Genomic DNA, 19,494 nt, shown 5'->3' on the forward strand with positions numbered 1-19,494 from the left:
ATGAATAACGTTACGTTAAAACAAAGAACACCATTGCTTTTCTTATGAAATTTTGCATCTGTGCGATATGTCACATGACTACATAATCAACATTTATTTATATAGCGCCAGCAAATTCCGTAGCGCTTTACAATTGGGACTACTATTTTCAGTCAATTGTTTAAAAAATAAAACCAAACAAGTGTTATGCCAGATAAGTGATAACTGTAGGCCAGTGCACATGACTATCCTTGTTATAGTCAGAAGAACTTAAAACAAATTGTATAAATAAGTCATGGTTCAATACAATAAAATGTTCCTAGAGCCACTCAAACTCCTCCATGTGACATTACTGAAAGAAAATCTTCAACAAAATGTCACCTACAATTACAGCGATATATCCAACTTCTGCGTAGTTCGATGACAATGGTTTCATTCTTGTCCACTAGAATAACTGAATGACCTCATCCCACTCATCTACAGGCCACATTCCGTTTGGCTGTACATTGGGTGGGGATTGTTTCCAGTCCCAGACTTTAAGAGGAACATCCCAGCTCTTGCCATAATTAGCTTCCACATAATCTAGAGTTTCACATGGTACTTGAACCTTTAGCCCTAAAAACTCTGTCCAACAAAGTGTAAACTTAGGAAACAGATATCTGAAATGAAAAAAAATATATATATATATATTATTAAGAGTACAATATAGCAAACAAGAAAACTGCCCATCTCTTCCTCTTTTGCAAAGCATATAAATGTGTAAATGTACTTTAATTAATATAAGACATGTATGAATTCTTGGGTTTTTCTCCTGTTGTAGACACTAAGTTATAGCCAGTGAAGACATGGTAAATGCATGGGAGAAATACATTAAGCTACCTTTATAAACTGTATCTAAAAGCGGCTAGATACTGTAAGCTGCAGTTTTCTCTGGATCTATTAGTGCTCAAAAATATAGGAGACTACTATTGGAGTCTCCTACTAAAACAGTTACCGCCACCCAGAGGCTTGCATGGGTTAAAACACACTAAAAATGTACATACTAAGTGTGTGTACAGAGAGGGTTTGTGCACAAAGTGTGGCCTCCATCTACTAGCCTCTGCTCCTCTGTGTATATGCAGCCTAGCCAGTTTTGCAGAATAAAATAAATTGGATTTTCACCTGCATGCTCTTCTACAGCAAACATACTTTGTATATTCAAACTATTACTAGGTTAGATGATGAACTGGTCTCTACATGCAAGGAGTACTTCACATGAGTATGATTATGTTTATTTACATACTGATGTTATTTAATGCTTATGATTAACCACAACTGTTTAATTAAGGGGCTCAGTGCTGCAAGTGTCTATAAAAATCATTTTGCAATTGGTTTTCAAAACAAACCTCAAAATATTTTATCAAAGAAGTTACCTACAGCCACATATCAATACTCAAGCATTCATCAAACTTAACTACTGAAAAACACAAATGTAGGTTTTATACAACAGAGCACTATGTCACACCTCCAGAAGTAAACAACATATATTCACTTCTTCTAAACTGAACTTAATATACCCTATTCCTGGCGCGCACCCTTTCCCTATTGCTATTTAAACCACGCCCACTCCAGTACTTTACCACTTAAATAACATACAATTTCTGCATAATAACCACCACACTAGAGTCACTCTATTAAGACTGAACATACTATTAATAACCCATAATCAAAGCATAAAACAATACCAATGAACCACTCATAGGTTTCCAATTCATCACTGCCACTTGCTCCAACTTTAATACCTGTTATTCTATACTTGCACTGATCTATGTGTAGTGGCTTTCAATTATTTTACTCTTGTTGCTATTCTCTCGCTACCTCTTCATGTGTATGCTACTCCCTAATGCTTAATTGCTATTACTCTTAGTTAAGGAACCTTCCTTCTTCGCACCCTTCTTTAGTTACCACTTTATCCAATGACTGCTATTCTGCCTTTCCTACTTAATTTGTCCTATCGTGTGTCCTACAACTGTACAAAGTGTGCAGCTGGCAGTGGACATCCTCATGGTGGCGTGGATGCCCAAACCTGCAGTTGGTATGCTGTGGCAAGGTGTGCAGTCTAGTGGGGAAAGGAAGAAGGATGCTCCTTTGAAGAGGTTCTTTTGCTAGTATATGTATAAACATTAAATCAACTACCTCCTTATTTATATTCAATTTGGAAAGCCCCATAATTCTATATATACACACACAATAGCAAGACATGGGTTTCTGCGAAAAATACTCACTTAAATTTCTTGCCACTTTTGGCTTGTGTGCCCCCATTCCACATATGATCCTTTTCTTCATAGAAGAAAAATATGTCAAGTTTCACATCATCTCTCCCAAGAAATGACAGTTCTAAGCTATCTTCCACCTGAAAGGCAAAGCAAAGCACCGTGTGACACAATAATTCTGGAAGAGTGTACACTTGAAAGGGGAAATACAAATATATATATATATACAGACACACACACACAGGTTTCCGCACTCACGTATACAGTCCATTGGCGGGGTGCAACTCCACAGTGCAGAGAGAGAAAAAACCCAACACACAACAACAAAAACACACTTGGCAGTCATATATAGAGGTGCACTGTTTTAGAACGTAAAAATATAAAAAATACCTTTATTGATCACAAAACATTAAAAGACAGACATTTGTCAAGGTTAAAGCTAAAAAGCCCAATCCTTGCTTACCTATATACCCAATACTTAGAACTCAATGTCAACTCTCCTACAGTAAATATTCTGAACTACAAGTTAGCCAGAGTCTCCCAAAATGTATTTACAGGGTTCATATACATAAAGCTAATGAAATGTATACCAGACAGCAACATTAAATATAAAGCACAGATGGTATACAAACATATATATGATATACAATGGAAAAAAAAGATGAAAAAGTGTGTGTGTGTGTGTGTGTGTGTGTGTGTGTGTCCTGATCCACTAAATGCTGTAACAAGTGAACACCTGGGGGTAAATGTATGAATCTCCGGATTCTTCATCTCCGGCGTGTTCATCCTCTTCAGCGCTTAAATTTAAAGCAGCGCTGCATTGTAAAGGGAAGTTTCCCTTTACAATGCAGCGCCGCTTTAAATTTAAGCGCTGAAGAGGCTGAACACGCCGGAGATGAAGAATCCGGAGATTCATACATTTACCCCCTGGGCTTATAGTTTTAATCTAAATCCTTCCAACCACAAAATACATAAAGAGATCATTCAGAGTCGGTTTAGACCACTATGCCATGGTAGCCTTAGTAATTATATATAATGGATAATCATCATAATATATAAACTGATCAGACACAACATTAAAACCACCTGACTAATATTGTGTAGGTCTCCCTGGTGCCACCAAAACAGCTCTGACTTGTTGAGGCATCCGACACCAAAACGTTAGCAGTAGATCCTTCAAATCCTGCAAGTTGCGAGATGGGCCTCCATGGCTCCGACTTATTTTTCCAGCACATCCCACAGATGCTGGATAGGATTGAAATCTGGGGAATTTGGAGACCAAGTCAACACCTTGAAGTCTTTGTCATGTTCCTCAAACCATTTCTGAACAATTTTTGCAGTGTGGCAAAGCGCATTATACTGCTGAGAGAGACCACTGCCATCACTGCTGAGAGAGACAGCTGCCATCATTTCCATGAAGGGATGTACTTGGCCTGCAACTATGTTTAGGTAGGTGGTACATCTCAAAGTAACATCCATATGAATACCAGGACCCAAGGTTTCCCAGCTGAACATTGCACAGATCATCACACTCTGTCAGCTTGCCATCTTCCCACAGTGCATCCTGGTGCCATCTCTTACCCAGGTAAATGGTGCACACGCACCCAGCCGTCCACATGATGTAAAAGAAAAGACTAGGCCACCTTCTTCCATTGCTCCATGGTCCCATTTTGGTGCTCCCGTGCCTATTGTAGACTCTTTCAGCAGTGGACAAGAGTCAGCATGAGCACACATTTTTCCTGCTTCTAACACATCAATTTCAAGAACTGACTGTTCACTTGCTGCCTAATATATCCCATCCCTTGACAGGTGCCATTGTAACAAATGATCAATGTTATTCACTTCAATTGTCAATGGTTTCAATGATGTGACTGATCGGTGTATTTTTTTTTTTTTCTTACTAAATCCCCTCTCTTCCCAATACTACTCCTTTGGTGGGGGTTGTTCCTTTGCAATCAACAGCTTGTCTTAATATAGAGGTGCTGTGTCGAACCTCGCCTGCTATGGAGAAAGCCAAGCAATGTCTAAAGAGATCAACAGACGTGTTTATATGTGAGAGCTGGGGCCCTGCTAAGTACAGTGGGTGATGGTGGTCCCAAAGGTGGGGAACACTGCCAAAAAGTACTAATATCTGGCAGGGAAGGGATAAAGTACAAATTATTTTTAAAGGGGAAAACCCCTTTAAAAGAGAAAGTCAAGTGAAGTGCAGTTTCTGACTTGCATACCTTATTCATAGAATTCAAGATTACCACCGCACAAAGTTATTTTTGATATTTGTGTGCCCACTACACTTTTATTAATTAGGCAAATATTATTTCTTTATAAAACTTTACAGAAAGGTTCCACAGCTGAACCCAAAAAAGGGTTTCACATTGCACTCAAGGAAGTAAATATATCAAGCTGCGAGTTTTCGGCGAGTTTGAAAAGTGGAATGTTGCCTATAGCAGCCAGATTGTAGCTGTCATTTTGTAGAATGTACTAAATAAACAAGTTAGAATCTGATTGGTTGCTATAGGCAACATCTCCACTTTTTAAACCCGTCGAAACTCGCAGCTTGATACATTTACCCCAAGAACTAATTTCTTCCGTTTTAACATGTAACTTATTATAATCATTAAAATAGAGTTTCATTCAAGGTCCAATTTAAAACCAGCAAAATATAGTTTTAAACATTAAAAGTTGTGTAAAGATTAGAAAATAATCTGATTAAAAAATTACCACTGTATAACTCTGATTATTTTAGTTTATATTAAGATTTTAATATAATAATGCCCCACTAATTTATAATTACATCGGGATAACAGGGCCTTTATTTTCTAATATAATAATCTTACATATATTTCATATTCAGATTGTTGTCCAAACATAGTGTTTATTTATGGTGTATAATTGTATCCAAGTAGCAAGTTTATCTTTCGCTCCCACTTTACTGTTATTGCATAGACTAATTCTTTTGATTTCAACTTCCTTCTAAAGTCAGGTGCACTAACAGCAGCCAAGACTCATCTGTTATTCTCCATGTGCTAGCAGAGTTATATTTCCATCTCAATGCTGAATGTTGTCATTTGGCAAGCTGCCCAGTAAACAATGAACACACAACTTTGTAATCATTTGTATTTCGGCTGTTTACTACTTGGTTGTTATCCAGTCTTCAAATTGTAACCTGCTTTCAAAAATTACAAATAGATTTAACTAAAAACATTTTAGATCATCAGTCATTAACTCTCTAGGATCAATATTATTTTACTTATTATGCATAGACATTATGATTTAAGTGTCAGTGGAGGTGATATACATCAGGAACGCTGTTAATACTTTTTCAAGGCGGAAAAACATATACCTTATTGCAACCAGCAAAGACAAATGTGGTAACAGGAGAAAAGTTTAGCACACTGTGCTTCTGTTCAACCAACATGAACAATTAGTTTACATTATCCTTCTGTGGAATAAACTAACTTACACAACACAAATCATAGCAGGATATTTTAGTTACAGCCTTTATGGGCTAAATGAGCAGGTTTAGATTGCAAGCTTATCAGTCTAAGCCATACCTACAAAAGAAAATTTATGTTAGTTTTATGTTTTCAGACCGGATTAAAAAACGGATTCTTATTTTTTTTACAAAGCTGATTTATGGAAGATAAAAAGATTTTTCTTGAAGTTGGTAGAGGATTTGTAGCTCTCTTTGGAAAGGACTCTGAAAGATCTTTAACAGATGGTAATCCGGACTGAAACAATCTTTCTTTAGAATTTGTTATTGGCATCTTTAAAACATGAATTTGGCCAGTTTTTATTAGGAAAAATGAACATTAGGCACAAACATTTAGCTATATTTACAAATAACGCTAGTAAATGTGACAGAGAAGCAAATGGTGAAAGAACTTCCGGTAAACTTACATTTCTACAGGAAAAAAAACAAAAAAAAAACAACTTACATTTTGTTCAATAAACGCATTGCCAATATTTGGGAATAATCTGCTAGAAAAATCTTTTGGAACTTAAAACTGTTACGTCATAAACTAGGCTTTATATATCTATATCACTACTAATAACTAATTAGTAACCTAAGTTAATTCTGCTTTGTATGCTAGTAACAATATTAATTAAATAACTGGTGTTTATGCTAACCAAAACACGATCAAGTAGTCAGGCAATAACACAATCCTCTAGATTGTAAGCTCTTCAAGCAGGGCCCTCTTAACATACAAACCCATAAAGGGTACAACTGCTGGTTGCTAATGAGTAAGTAATAATACTGAATGTATCAGAAATAAATGTCAGAATCAAAAGCTAAAGATTACATTTATTAAACACATTGGGCCGATTCATTAAGGGATGTAAAAAGCTGATTTGTGTTGTATTTTGCTTTAAATTGCTCGGCGCACACCCAGAAACTAACTATACACTAGGGAATACAGGTGTATGCAATTCACTTCGAACGCAAAGGATGCTTACTACAGCCTATGATTTCATGGGTGGAACGGGGAGGGGACTGGTCATATGCATGTAGTCAATGTACAGTAAGGGCATGCCAAGTTCGAGCGCACCCAGCAGCGTCCGATTCATGCTTTGGTCATCTGTAAGGTACGTGTTTTTTAGTCATATCACTTGCACCAGCTACAAGTCTGGTTTATGTGTCGATTGACAGTGATGACGATCCTGCTAGAACATGTGTTTGTAATCAAGAGCAACAGTGAAAATGCATTTTATGTACAGTAGGCATTAACATCCTAATAAATTCATTTCATGGTTTCTTCAGGAACGGACATACGTATGCTTGTTTTATGTGTGTTTTTAGGGGGAACTAAAAATGCACAATACGTTCCTTTTGCATGCCTTTATGAATCAGGCCCATTGTTTGAAAAGAAGCCTAATCCAAGAGTGTGCTGCAGGATTGTGCAGGTACAGCTGGTATTTTAGTTTACCTTATTGTAGATTTTATTGCTGTAGCAAATACTAGTAACATATGTAAATTTGCTTATATGGATATTTTGTTTTATCAACTTATTTATTTATAAATCTGGCAAGAAAACATTTAAGATGCAATTCTTTCATCATCATCACCACCATTTATTTATATAGTGCCACTAATTCCGCAACGCTGTACAGAGAACTCACTCACATCAGTCCCTGCCCCATTGGAGCTTACAGTCTAAATTCCCTAACACACACACACAGACAAGTGACAGTCACAGTAGCTATATTGTATGAGCACCGTTACTTTATTCTATGCTGCCAGTAACATCTTTCCGGTATACGTGTTGCCAATCATTAAATCTAAAACATATAAAACTTGTAACACTGCTTACTCAAAATATATTTTACATCAGAGGCCTAGATCAAACACATGGAAGCTGGCATTACAAGTGTTAAGTGGCACTGCCATCTACTGGGAAATGTTAAGATTACCCCTTTATACCATCAACCATTTTAAAATAAAAAGAAAATTAGGGGGGAAAAAAAGGTTATTCTGCAATATAAATTAATTTGTATTTAGCATTTCTTTTTAGGCAGTAAAGCTGATGTCACATGACTCATTCTTTCATATTACAACCATAATATAGAACCTTTCTTGTGAAAATTGTCTTGTACTGCCTATGATAAAGAGAAAATAGCTAGCAGTGTCTCAGCTATGCCATAGGCTAATTAAACTTCAGTTTTACTCCTCCAAAAACAGGCAAAGAGCTTCTCAACCATGTAAATTAAAATTGTGAAATAATTTATTTGAAGTAGTTTTAACTAATTACCCCAAGGATTAGATAGCAATATTTTTTAAATTAATTCAACCACATTATTTTAGATTAAAAAGGAAAAAAAGTGGTAATTGGTGTTGATTACAAGCTTGATACTATAAGTAAGGATGGTTAGAACGTGGATTACATATAGTGTTAATGGCTTTATATGCAGTGTTCTTGGTACATTAGACTTAAACAGGTGTTATTATGTGAATGGTGAAAGTCCGCTGCTATTGGGATTAATGTTTTATACGCAATAGAAGACAAACTCTACAACCACAACAGATAGCAAAATGCTTAATATTGAAGTCAGATGTACAGTTAGTGGTCTGACATAAGTCCATACTTCAAAGGGTCACTACACTGGCAAGAGGAAGTTTCCCAAAATGCAATAACCCAGATCATAACCTTAACTAAATTTATATTGGATATGACCAGTAACATAAGATTGATGACATTTGTGTTTTCATAGCTAATATGGTAAATAGAAGTAGTCTAAATATTTGATAACAAAATATTAAAAATATACCAAAATGAACAAATAAAACATAAAAAGAACATCTACACCAAATATAATAAAAAAACCACCCCAAAAACTAAACAAAGGATATCCATATAAAACAAGTAAGACAATGTTTACAGAAACAAATACAAGGATGACAAAGATAAAATAACAAGGACTTCTGGCAAACATATACTACGCACCTTGCCAAATTTGTGCTTCAAAGGCAGCCCTGCCTTCTGAAAAGCTGGGATTAGTTCAGGTTTGTAGTTCTGTATAAATATCCCCAAATCCACATCTTTACTGTATGGAATAATGTTACACTGCCTATACCATCCTGAAAATCAAAAGCATAGTTTATTAGCAATTTTCAGAGCTCCACAAACACATTAAAAAATGCTACCTAAAATATAATTTAATATTGCAACTAATTTTATATTAAAACAGTAAAAACATCCATATATTAAAAAAAAAAAAAAAAAAAAAAAAAAAAAAAGTGGTGTTAAGTGAAAATGACATACCTAAACATGTACCACTGCTGATCCAGAAACTCACACCCAATGTATCTAAAGTGGATGCTGCCATGTGTAACAATGTTTTAGATTTCTTCCGAAATTCAATCCCGTCCAGTGATATGTCATCAGGATAGAGCTAGGGTGAAAGGATTTCATTAAAAGAAACATGGAAATTTGTTGAAATTTAGCATGCAACTTATTGTGACGGTTATGAAAAAGCCATTTGTACCAATTACAAATATACATGGAAGTTTCTGTAATGTGGAAAGCAAGTCTTCTAATCGTTTCTGACTTCCAGTTCTGCACAATGGAATCCATACTATTACATACAGCAAAAAGCCAGATAGTCTGTGAACCATATGAACTAAAACTGCTGTGTATCAATTTGGTTAAAATGTATATAATGTCAAATATGTTAAAATCATAAACACTTACATATATATATTTTTGAAGATTAGAAGACCATTGTCTTTTTCTTTTGCATTTGCTGAACCAGTACCTACAACCAGCAGAGAGCTCTGTTAACTCTGCACCACACAGTGTATAACAGGACAGAAGAACAGGATGTGTATTGGGTTTTAGTGTAGTAAACCCGACTCTACTAATCCAGCCTAACACTTTCATAGATAATAAGGAAATTCTGTGACATCACCTCTAGGACTCGTCCCCCCAAAATAAAGTAATCCTAATGCAATGCAAGAGAGGCCTGTATAAGGTCTCAATCATGTCTGTTAGAATCGAATAGAAGAAATATAATAGAAGATCTAATAGAAGAAATTTACACTGAATACTTAAATAAGAATAAAAAGTTATTTCAGACAAAACAGATGCACCCAAAAGCTACAGTGGGGCGATAGTGTAGGGGAGCAGGTGGAGCTTCTCGCTTTTACATCATTCTTGACTGGTGAAGTGAAAACAAGAGTATCCCACCTTGCATACCTCCTCAACCTATCCCTCTCCTCTGAAATCTTCCCCTCCTCTTTTAAACATGCTCGTCTCCCCCCCCCATACTCAAGACACCGTCCCTTGATCCCGCCTCTCTCTCTAATTACCGCCCTATTTCGCTTCTTCCTTTTGCCTCCAAACTCCTTGAACGGGTTTGTCTACAATTGTCTCGCCTCCTTTCTCTCCTCTCACTCACTCCTTGACCCACTCCAATCTGGTTTTAGCTCCCTCCACTGAAACTGCCCTCACTAAGGTCACTAATGACCTTCTCCTCGCTAAATCCAATAGACACTACTCCCTTCTTAAGCTTTCTGCTGCCTTTGATACCGTTGACCACGCACTCCTTTTGCAAACTCTCAAATCTATAAGCCTATGTAACACTGTCCTCTCCTGGTTTTCCTCTTACCTCACCAACCGCTCCTTCTCAGTCTCTACACATGATTCTACATCACCCCCTCTTCCCCTACCTGTTGGCGTTCCTCGAGGCTCCGTTCTTGGCCCCCTGCTTTTCTCCCTCTACACCTGCTCCCTTGGTGTCCTCATCCGCTCTTTTGGCCTCCAGTACCACCTCTATGCAGATGATACCCAAATTTATCTTTCATCCCCTGACCTCTCCCCTTTCCTTCTGTCTCGTGTTTCCTCCTGTCTCTCGGCCATCTCATCTTGGATGTCCCAACGCTTCCTTAAACTCAATATTTCCAAGACCGAGCTTATAGTCTTCCCCCCCTTCCAGGACTCTCCCACCTCCCCCCCTCTCTATTTCTGTTAATAACACTACCCTCGTTTTCTGTCCCCCAAGTCCGATGCCTTGGGGTCATCCTTGATTCCTCCCTCTCATTCAAACCTCACATTCTGTCCCTCTCAAAATCCTGCTTACTTCCACCTTCGGAATCCACGTTCCATCAGGTTAGTATCTACTCTCAAAGGCTTTAAGCGTGCCCTTAAGACTCATTTCTTTATTCAAGTTTATCAGTCCTCCTCATAAGTTCCTTGTCCTGGCTCTCTCCCTCAGTTAGTACCACCCTATTTGTGTCTCCCCCTTCCCTTTAGGATGTAAGCTCTCATGAGCAGGGCCCTCTTTCCCTGTGTGCTCCTTCTACTTTTCCATCACCCTCTGTACCTCTTGGCCTGCTTCGCTAGCCCTGGTTTCCCTGTTTTCTTAAGTTTCGGCTTTCTTCTCGCTGATTTCTACCATCCCTTTCACTATCTGTCCCAGAAATAATCTGATTTGCTTTACCTTGTTACCGTGTTTGTATATATTTTTGCATCATGTTGTGTCTTGGTTCTCTGTTTTCTGTATATGTAATGTACGGCGCTGCGGACCCTTTGTGGCACCTTATAAGTCAAATAATAATAATAATAATAATAATAAATAATAATAATAATAATATTGCTGCAGAGGCCTAAATACCATCAGTTTGAGTTTTTGGTCCTCTTGGTTACATTTGAAATGGTCCAACGAACACAAGCTGTGGGATAGTAGCACACTATTACACTTCACTGTTCAATAACTCAGCTGTAGTAAGTTAAGGTAACAATGATCACTGCATACTACATACATAATTCACATATGAAACTTTGTTCACACATTGCAATGGCACTTTTACCAAATATCTTCATCATTATGACAATGCAACTTTACAGCACATGGCAAACAGAACTAACCTGAAAAAATGACCGAGCTTCTTTGTACCTGCACTCATGAAACCTTGAGTGTAACATCTCACTTAAAAATTGTGAAGGATCTTTTGGGATCTGAACTTTTAATCCATCTGCAGTGATTTGGTTCAGGTCAGCTCTGAAATAAAGAATGCAAAATTACATTTGATGTGCGAGAATCCTCCCATTGCATTTTTAAGCATACCTTGTGCTAGATGGGTATGCTAACTTTGTTGGACTATTATTTTCACCCCTAGTGTGGAACAAATTATTGTGGTTCAACCACTGAACTTTTATAATGGAACTTTTTATTGCATTATCAATGCCCATTTAATCCATACCTTGACATATATAGAAATAGCTGGTATTGTATATGCAGTTTCATGGCCATCAAAAAAGTCTATAAAATAAATCATCATTTTATGAAACCTAACAAGTGTAGGGTGGCTCATTCAGAAGCGTGCTTAGAGCATCACCTGATGTCACTTTCTGTATATACATTCCGTGCATGCTGTGTTTGGTCTCATCCACAGTTTACACTGCAACCAGAGCGAGCAGCATAAATCAGTGGGCAGAGAGGTTAAAGACACCGGTGACTGCAGTATTCTGACAGTAATTATCACGTCTCATTGTGAAAATATCATGTGAATCAACACCTAAGCATACTATAAATAAAAGAATCATACGTTTTTGATTGATGATGTGAACATGAATGTTTTACAGCTAGAGAACTATATTTTTATTATGTATAATTAACTTGTTCTAGGTTGCAGAATTAAAAATAAATAAAATGAAAAACATTTTTAAAGACTAAGGGCCGGATTCATTAAGGATCTTAACTTGAGAAACTTCTTATTTCAGTCTCCTGGACAAAACCATGTAACAATGCAATGGGTGCAAATTAGTTTTCTGTTTTGCACATAAGTTAAATAGTGACTGTTTTTTCATGTAGCACACAAATATCAACTTTAAATTTCAGTGTACAAATAAGCTATCGAGTATTTGTATGTTACATGAAAAAACAGCCAGTATGTAACTTATGTGCAAAACATAATACTAAATTTGCACCCCTTGCATTGTTACATGGTTTTGTTCAGGAGACTAAAATAAGAAGTTTCTCAAGTTAAGATCCTTAATGAATCAGGCCCTAAATTCACTACTGTCAAGTCACACATTTATACAGTTTTTAATAAACAAGCTAATAATCTCTTCTACAGCCAAAGACATGCAGAATATTGAAGCTGTGAAATGTATGCTACCTATTGAAGGCTCCAGCATCGCGACCAAATTGAAGCTTCCGAAAAGGTGCAAACTTTCTATCCATATTTCTCTTTAGCAGTAAGGGGCCGTGCCAGAGGTAGTTGCCACTCCTTTCATAAAACACTACTAAATGTATTGTGTGAGACGCCATTTTCAATAAATAATGAAGAGGTATTTCCGTGCTTGAAAGGTCGTCCATCCCCTCCAGTCGAGGATCTTTCCCCTCATACTTCTGCCACTGAAATCCCATCTTCTCCATAGCTCGAAAAATACTTCCCTGAAACACACAAAGGGAGATAGAAGCGGATATTTGGAAGAAATATGTTTTCATGCATAAGTGCACTTGCCTTGAAAGGAAAAGAAACAGCAATTCTGAAGACATTAAGATTGTCAGAGCAATTCAAAATAAATAAAGTTTTATGATTTTTTTTTTTAAAGAATAAAACTTATTTTAAATTAAAATAAACTGTTGCAGGCAGATTAAGTATTTTTGGTATATTCCTTGTGTGTTTGATTTCTGCACTGTGGCTTCCAACGGGCCATAACTAAACTCAGCAGAAGTTGACAGCTAGCCTGGACAATCCACTGCTCTAACTAGTACCCACCTTCTGTGCTTCTGCTCCGAGATCCTATCAGAACAAAATACAAGCACCAGAAAAAACTGCAAGCAAGAAGAGTGGAGTAATGCAATAGAAGACACAGATTGAGTTACAAACTCCTGGGGGATATTTACTAAACTGCGGGTTGGAAAAAATTGCCTATAGCAACCAATCAGATTCTAGTTATTTATTTAGTATATTCTACAAAATGACAGCTAGAATCTGATTGGTTGCTATAGGCCACATCTCCACTTTACAAACCCACAGTTTAGTAAAAATACCCACTGGTGTTAATTGTAAAAACAAAACTATATACACTCTACTCATCATCATATTGTAATGGGCAGACACATCAGTGTTTTAGTGCTTCCAACTGCCTAGATATGATATGAGCATTTGGGCAATTATACAATAGCATTTCAGATGTAGTAAGCACTCCTACTGTATTTATAATATTTCTTGTCATCTCAGATAGTGAACATTAGAAGCCCCTGTAAGGATGTTTTACAAACAGAAATATGGGAAAATGATGAGAGGAGTGGAGAGAGGGAGAACTTTCTTTTAGTAGAAACTTAGAATAAATGTCTTTTTAAACCTGCTTTCTAGGAAAACAATAGACAACAGTAGAAAAAAAAATACAGAAAGCAAGATCTTGAATTTTTTTTAGCTTTTATATATAGATAAAATTCGTTATTTACCCCAATGACAATGATATTGAATATGTGTAGTTTATATTAAATTTGCAGGAATGAACTCACCACGTTAAAGCTGTATATATATTTTTACTGTTTGCAACTTTAGTTATTTTTAACCATTATAAAACAAGGTCAGTTTATCATATGGGTTTCCCCTAAAGTCAGTACTAAAATAATTTAGTTACTTCTATTAGATCCAGCTTCCATGGATGCAATAAAAGAACAGCAGTAAATGTTATTACAAAAGCTGCTTTTTGCTACTGCTAAAAATATCTTAGTGCCATAAAGGATTATTTGTTTTTAATTGTTCGGAACTGCATGACTGCAGTAACATCCTGGAGTTTCCTCTCTGGGTGCATCAGATAAAAACTGGGCATAGTGAATTTCCAAACTAAGTGAGAATTAAAAAACAAAACAAAAATCTTACTTTGTGGTCCCATATCTTATCCAGAAGTCCAAATGTGGTGACATCTCTCTGCTTGCAGAAATACTGACATTCTGAATGTATACTGTCTGGTGAACTTCTTAGCTGTCCCAAGTCCTTGGTTAGTAGTCCCAAAATCACAGAGTCCACTAGAAACACTGGTGCATTGTGATTGGAAACCACGCTTAAAAAATTCTTCACCACTCTCTGTTTGTCAGAAAAGAATAATCAAACAATGTAAATTTCTACTGTGTACAATCATTTTTAACCATTCTGTATATTCTTTTTATATAACATTTATCATAGATTTTTTTTTAAATCTCTTACACCTTCCCAACACTTACCTTGACTATGATATGGTGGGGTTATGTTTTCTTCATAGTAATGTATCAAATTTCTCCACTTACATTGCAAACATGACTTAGGCTTCTTTATTTCTCAAAACAGTTGTTTGAAATTTGTAGATATTACTGGAGATCACTAAGATCTATACATATCAAACAGAGGTTCTCTATGATAATAGTAACTGCCTCGCCTATTCTACATTGGATTTATTTTAAACAGTTCTGCTTTACTGGTAGGTGCTCTTTGAAAGTAATCCTCGGCAGACAAGGAGTCCGATAAGCCTTCACCTATGGGCCTTATATTTTATTATCTGCTTTATGTCATAAAGCAGAAAATAAGGCTGATCAGGAGTAGCTTGCTTCCACATTACGTGACCTCCTCTTCACAGCACACCAGACCACAAGGCGGCGTATTCTGTGTGTGTTCCCCTCCTTTCTCTGTGGCTGCGGCATGAAGCAAATTAATATTTAGTTTAAATGGATGATTTAATTAGTTAGGTTCCTAGATTAGATCTGGGTGGTCATTTATACTCCCACTGAGTGGGGCATGTGAGTGTAAACGGGGAAGTTTCAGAGTACATGTGGTATCTGAGGGCATGTTGTGGTGTGAGGTCATTTTATGACATGTGGCCCTCTGAAGGCATGTAGAGGCATTTATGGCAAGTGGGAAGTCTGAGTACAAGTGTCAGATCTGAGGGGCATGAGTGATGCCCTATCAATGCCTTAACCATCTTTCCACCACAACTCTATTTAAAAATAAAGCATGTGGTTGTGATGAAGGTCAGAAAACGCTGATGTATCAAAAGACACATGACAACGTCTGAAAAACACGGAAGGATAGTGGAGAGGTTTAATTGATGTTTTCAAAGTTCTTTTAAATCATTTAGTGCTAGTAGCGATAAAGTAGCTCTGACCAAAATGTGTGAATTCTACAATGGTAGGGAGCCTCATTTTTGCTCCATGTATGGATTTTAGAATTGCTGCAATAAAAGATATCCCTTTTAAAAGTCTGTTTGTGCCAAGGAATCTGCTTTTCTTTTAATTTACAAAACCCTAACAGACTGTGGTCTGGGCATCTGGGTCCCTACATTCGATGCAGGCCAGGAGTTCCATATCTTAGAAGTCTCAACAAGGTGACCACGCTGAGTTTTGTAGTAGAAGCTCAGCAAGGGAGTCGGATAAATTAAGGACTTGTCCAGGCTATTGAGAAGATCGTACTGCAGGGAACAAATTGTATCTATTGTAAATCGTCTCGCCTCTAAATTGAAGCAGTCATCCTGGTGACCACATGTAACAGTGGAGGTATATCTCAGTATTATCCAGATTGCTGCTGTTAATTTAAACTCCTGTGGTTTTTCAGAGCTGAACAGATCCAAAAAGACATTTTCAGCCACGAGAAGGAAGATGGATTACTGCACCATAAGATTAACAGGACAATAATCAAGATTCCAAGTTGGGGCCTTGATCAATGTCATCTTGACCAGCTGGTTACAGTCATGGTAGGGAGAATGCCAATCAAAGTAAATGTCGTAAAATAAAAATAAACCATAGAAATGCAGATGTCACTAGTACAATATCTTCCCAATCGATATTTGCACTACCTAGGTAGATGGAAAACTTGAAGTTCATTAGACATAAACTGGATAACATCAGAAGAATAATCTAATAAGTGGGACACAATATACATGGCTTGTCACCCCACATGTTTCAATTCCTAAGATGAGTCAGACACCTGCAAGCAGATATAAAATGTGTCTCTTCACCGACAACATAGAGGAAAGCTGCTGGGGGGGATGCAGATGAAATCAGATAAGAGGTTAACTTGGACTGTTAACAGTAAAGTACTTACAAAGCTATTAAAAAGGTGAACAGTATTTAAAGGTGCAAAACCACAACTCAATCTAGCCATACTACGCTTAGCATCAGAACCGTCTTCGTCAAAAAAAGGATCTCTATAAAAACCAGAAGGAACAATAGCAAAACAATTATGTAAATCAGAGCAGTGACAGGGCAGTTCTCAGAGAACACAAACAATGCACAAGACAAATATGTCCACCAACTAATCCAGCATCATGAAATAATGAAACACTGCAAAGGAAGCTAGGAAGACACAGATGGTGGTGCTAAGGACTGTATAGTGGTGAATAATATGGGTGTGCACCAGCCACTTTTGGTGTTTTGGTTTCTGATTAGCTTGAGGTTTTGGGTTCTGATTTGTTTTGCCAAAACACCCCACGAAAGGTTTTGGTTCTGATTTTTTTTTAAAAAAGCATAAAAAGTGCTAAAATCCATATTTTTGGTTTTTTTTCACTCCTACACTATTATTAACCTCAATAACATTCATTTCCACTAATTTCCAGTCTATTCTGAACACCTCACAAGAGTTTGCTAGAGGTGCAAGATGGAATTGTCCTTGGGCCCTCCCACCCACCCTGATGTTGTTGAAATAGGACATTCACACTTTAACAAACCAATCAGGAACAGTGAACGTAGTTTAATCTCTGGTACTAATATTTCTAGACTGCAGGAACAGTGAACGTAGTTTAATCTCTGGTACTAATATTTCTGGACTGCAGGAACAGTGAACGTAGTTTAATCTCTGGTACTAATATTTCTGGACTGCAGGAACAGTGAGCGTAGTTTAATCTCTGGTACTAATATTTCTGGACTGCAGGAACAGTGAATGTAGTTTAATCTCTGGTACTAATATTTCTGGACTGCAGGAACAGTGAACGTAGTTTAATCTCTGGTACTAATATTTCTGGACTGCAGGAACAGTGAACGTAGTTTAATCTCTGGTACTAATATTTCTGGACTGCAGGACTATCTCTGATCGAGATCGTGGAGGAAATTGACGAGGAGGGTGTTGCTGGTGTGGATACAACAGGACCAAGGGATTTAGGTGTCCCTGGACTGCCGACGGTCCTAGCCATAGGTCCTGAACTAAACACTGAATTATGAAGGTTCTTCAGGTGACATATAAGGGAGGATGTCCCTAGGTGGCCAAGATCCTTACCCCTGCTTATTTGAGCTTTACATAGGGTACATATGGCCATACATTTGTTGTCCGGATTTGGATAGAAATAATTCCAGACCGAAGAGGTGGATTTCTTGGTCTTCTGCCCAGGCATGACGATGGGCTTTTTCTTCCCATGGACAACAACTGTTTCCCCCCCTGGTGCCTCATTTAAGATAACCACATCAGCATCCTCCTCGTCAAGTTCCTCCTCAGCGCCAGCTACATCAATATCCTCCTCCCGGTGTACAACATTCACACCTTCATTAGCCAAATCTGTAACTGGACTGTGGGTGATCCTTCCAGCATATGCAGAGGGCGTTCTGCAAATGGTGGAAGGAGCCACCTCTTCCCGTACAGTGATGGGAAGGTCAGGCTTCGCAACCACCAACACCCTTGGACTCGCCTTGGGGATTTGTGATGCCATCTCTTTAGTAGGCAGAGTTGTTTGCTGTGTTGTTGATGACAGCTTAACTCTCAAATTTTTTAGAGGGGGGGAGGGAGGAGGGCTTAGATCCTTGGGTGAAGCTGAACCACTAGTCATGAACACGGGCCAGAGCCTAAGCCGTTCCTTGCCACTCTGTGTCGTAAATGGCATATTCGCAAGTTTACGTTTCTCCTCAGATTATTTCAATTTTCTTTTTTACGAATTTTAGTGAACTTTGGCTTTTTGGATTTTACATGCCCTCTACTAGGAGATTGGGCATCGCCCTTGGCAGACGACGTTGATGGCATTTCATTGTCTATGTCATGACTAGTGGCAGCAGCTTCAGCATTAGGAGGAAGTGGTTCTTGATCTTTCCCTACTTTATCCTCCATTATAGTTTAATCTCTGGTACTAATATTTCTGGACTGCAGGAACAGTGAACGTATTTATATATTGCAGTACTAATATTTCTTGACTGCAGGAACAGTGAACGTATTTATATATTGCAGTTCTAATATTTCTTGACTGCAGGAAAAGTGAACGTATTTATATTTTGCAGTAGAAATTTTTCTAGACTTTTTAAAAAAAAATAAAAAATTATTTTTGTATACTTTTTTTATTATTTTTTTGTATAATTTTTTCTTTATTTTTTTTATAACTTTTTAAAATAATTTTTAAATAACAGTGTCCTTAGCAGAACAGAGCACAGGACACAGCACCACTGGACTGATCAGCAGGACAGAGCACAGGACACAGCACCACTGGACTGATCAGCAGGACAGAGCACAGGACACAGCACCACTGGACTGATCAGCAGGACAGAGCACAGGACACAGCACCACTGGACTGATCAGCAGGACAGAGCACAGGACACAGCACCACTGGACTGATCAGCAGGACAGAGCACAGGACACAGCACCACTGGACTGATCAGCAGGACAGAGCACTGGACACAGCACCACTGGACTGATCAGCAGGACAGAGCACTGGACACAGCACCACTGGACTGATCAGCAGGACAGAGCACTGGACACAGCACCACTGGACTGAGCAGCAGGACAGAGCACTGGACACAGCACCACTGGACTGAGCAGCAGGACAGAGCACTGGACACAGCACCACTGGACTGAGCAGCAGGACAG

The 19,494-nt window shown here is 37.8% G+C and overlaps 1 protein-coding gene across 5 annotated transcripts in view; it reads right to left on the reverse strand.

The window, feature by feature from the left end:
• Window positions 1-19,494, reverse strand: part of FKTN (fukutin) — a 31,012-nt gene that overhangs the window by 1,278 nt on the left and 10,240 nt on the right. For 4 of the 5 annotated variants that reach the window (XM_075210378.1, XM_075210388.1, XM_075210361.1 and 1 more), the window contains exons 4-10: window positions 14,569-14,772; window positions 12,847-13,124; window positions 11,594-11,726; window positions 8,990-9,119; window positions 8,672-8,805; window positions 2,244-2,371; window positions 145-638 (exon numbers count right to left, since the gene is read on the reverse strand). In XM_075210378.1, the coding sequence (XP_075066479.1) occupies window positions 425-638; window positions 2,244-2,371; window positions 8,672-8,805; window positions 8,990-9,119; window positions 11,594-11,726; window positions 12,847-13,124; window positions 14,569-14,772 (1,221 nt within the window). In that variant the 3' untranslated portion in view covers window positions 145-424. Of the gene's footprint in view, window positions 1-144; window positions 639-2,243; window positions 2,372-8,671; window positions 8,806-8,989; window positions 9,120-11,593; window positions 11,727-12,846; window positions 13,125-14,568; window positions 14,773-19,494 lie in introns of those variants that run through there. The other variant, XR_012691445.1, reaches the window with a different exon arrangement.

The sequence above is a fragment of the Mixophyes fleayi genome, chromosome 1, assembly GCF_038048845.1.
Source record: "Mixophyes fleayi isolate aMixFle1 chromosome 1, aMixFle1.hap1, whole genome shotgun sequence".
NCBI classification, from domain to species: domain Eukaryota; kingdom Metazoa; phylum Chordata; class Amphibia; order Anura; family Limnodynastidae; genus Mixophyes; species Mixophyes fleayi.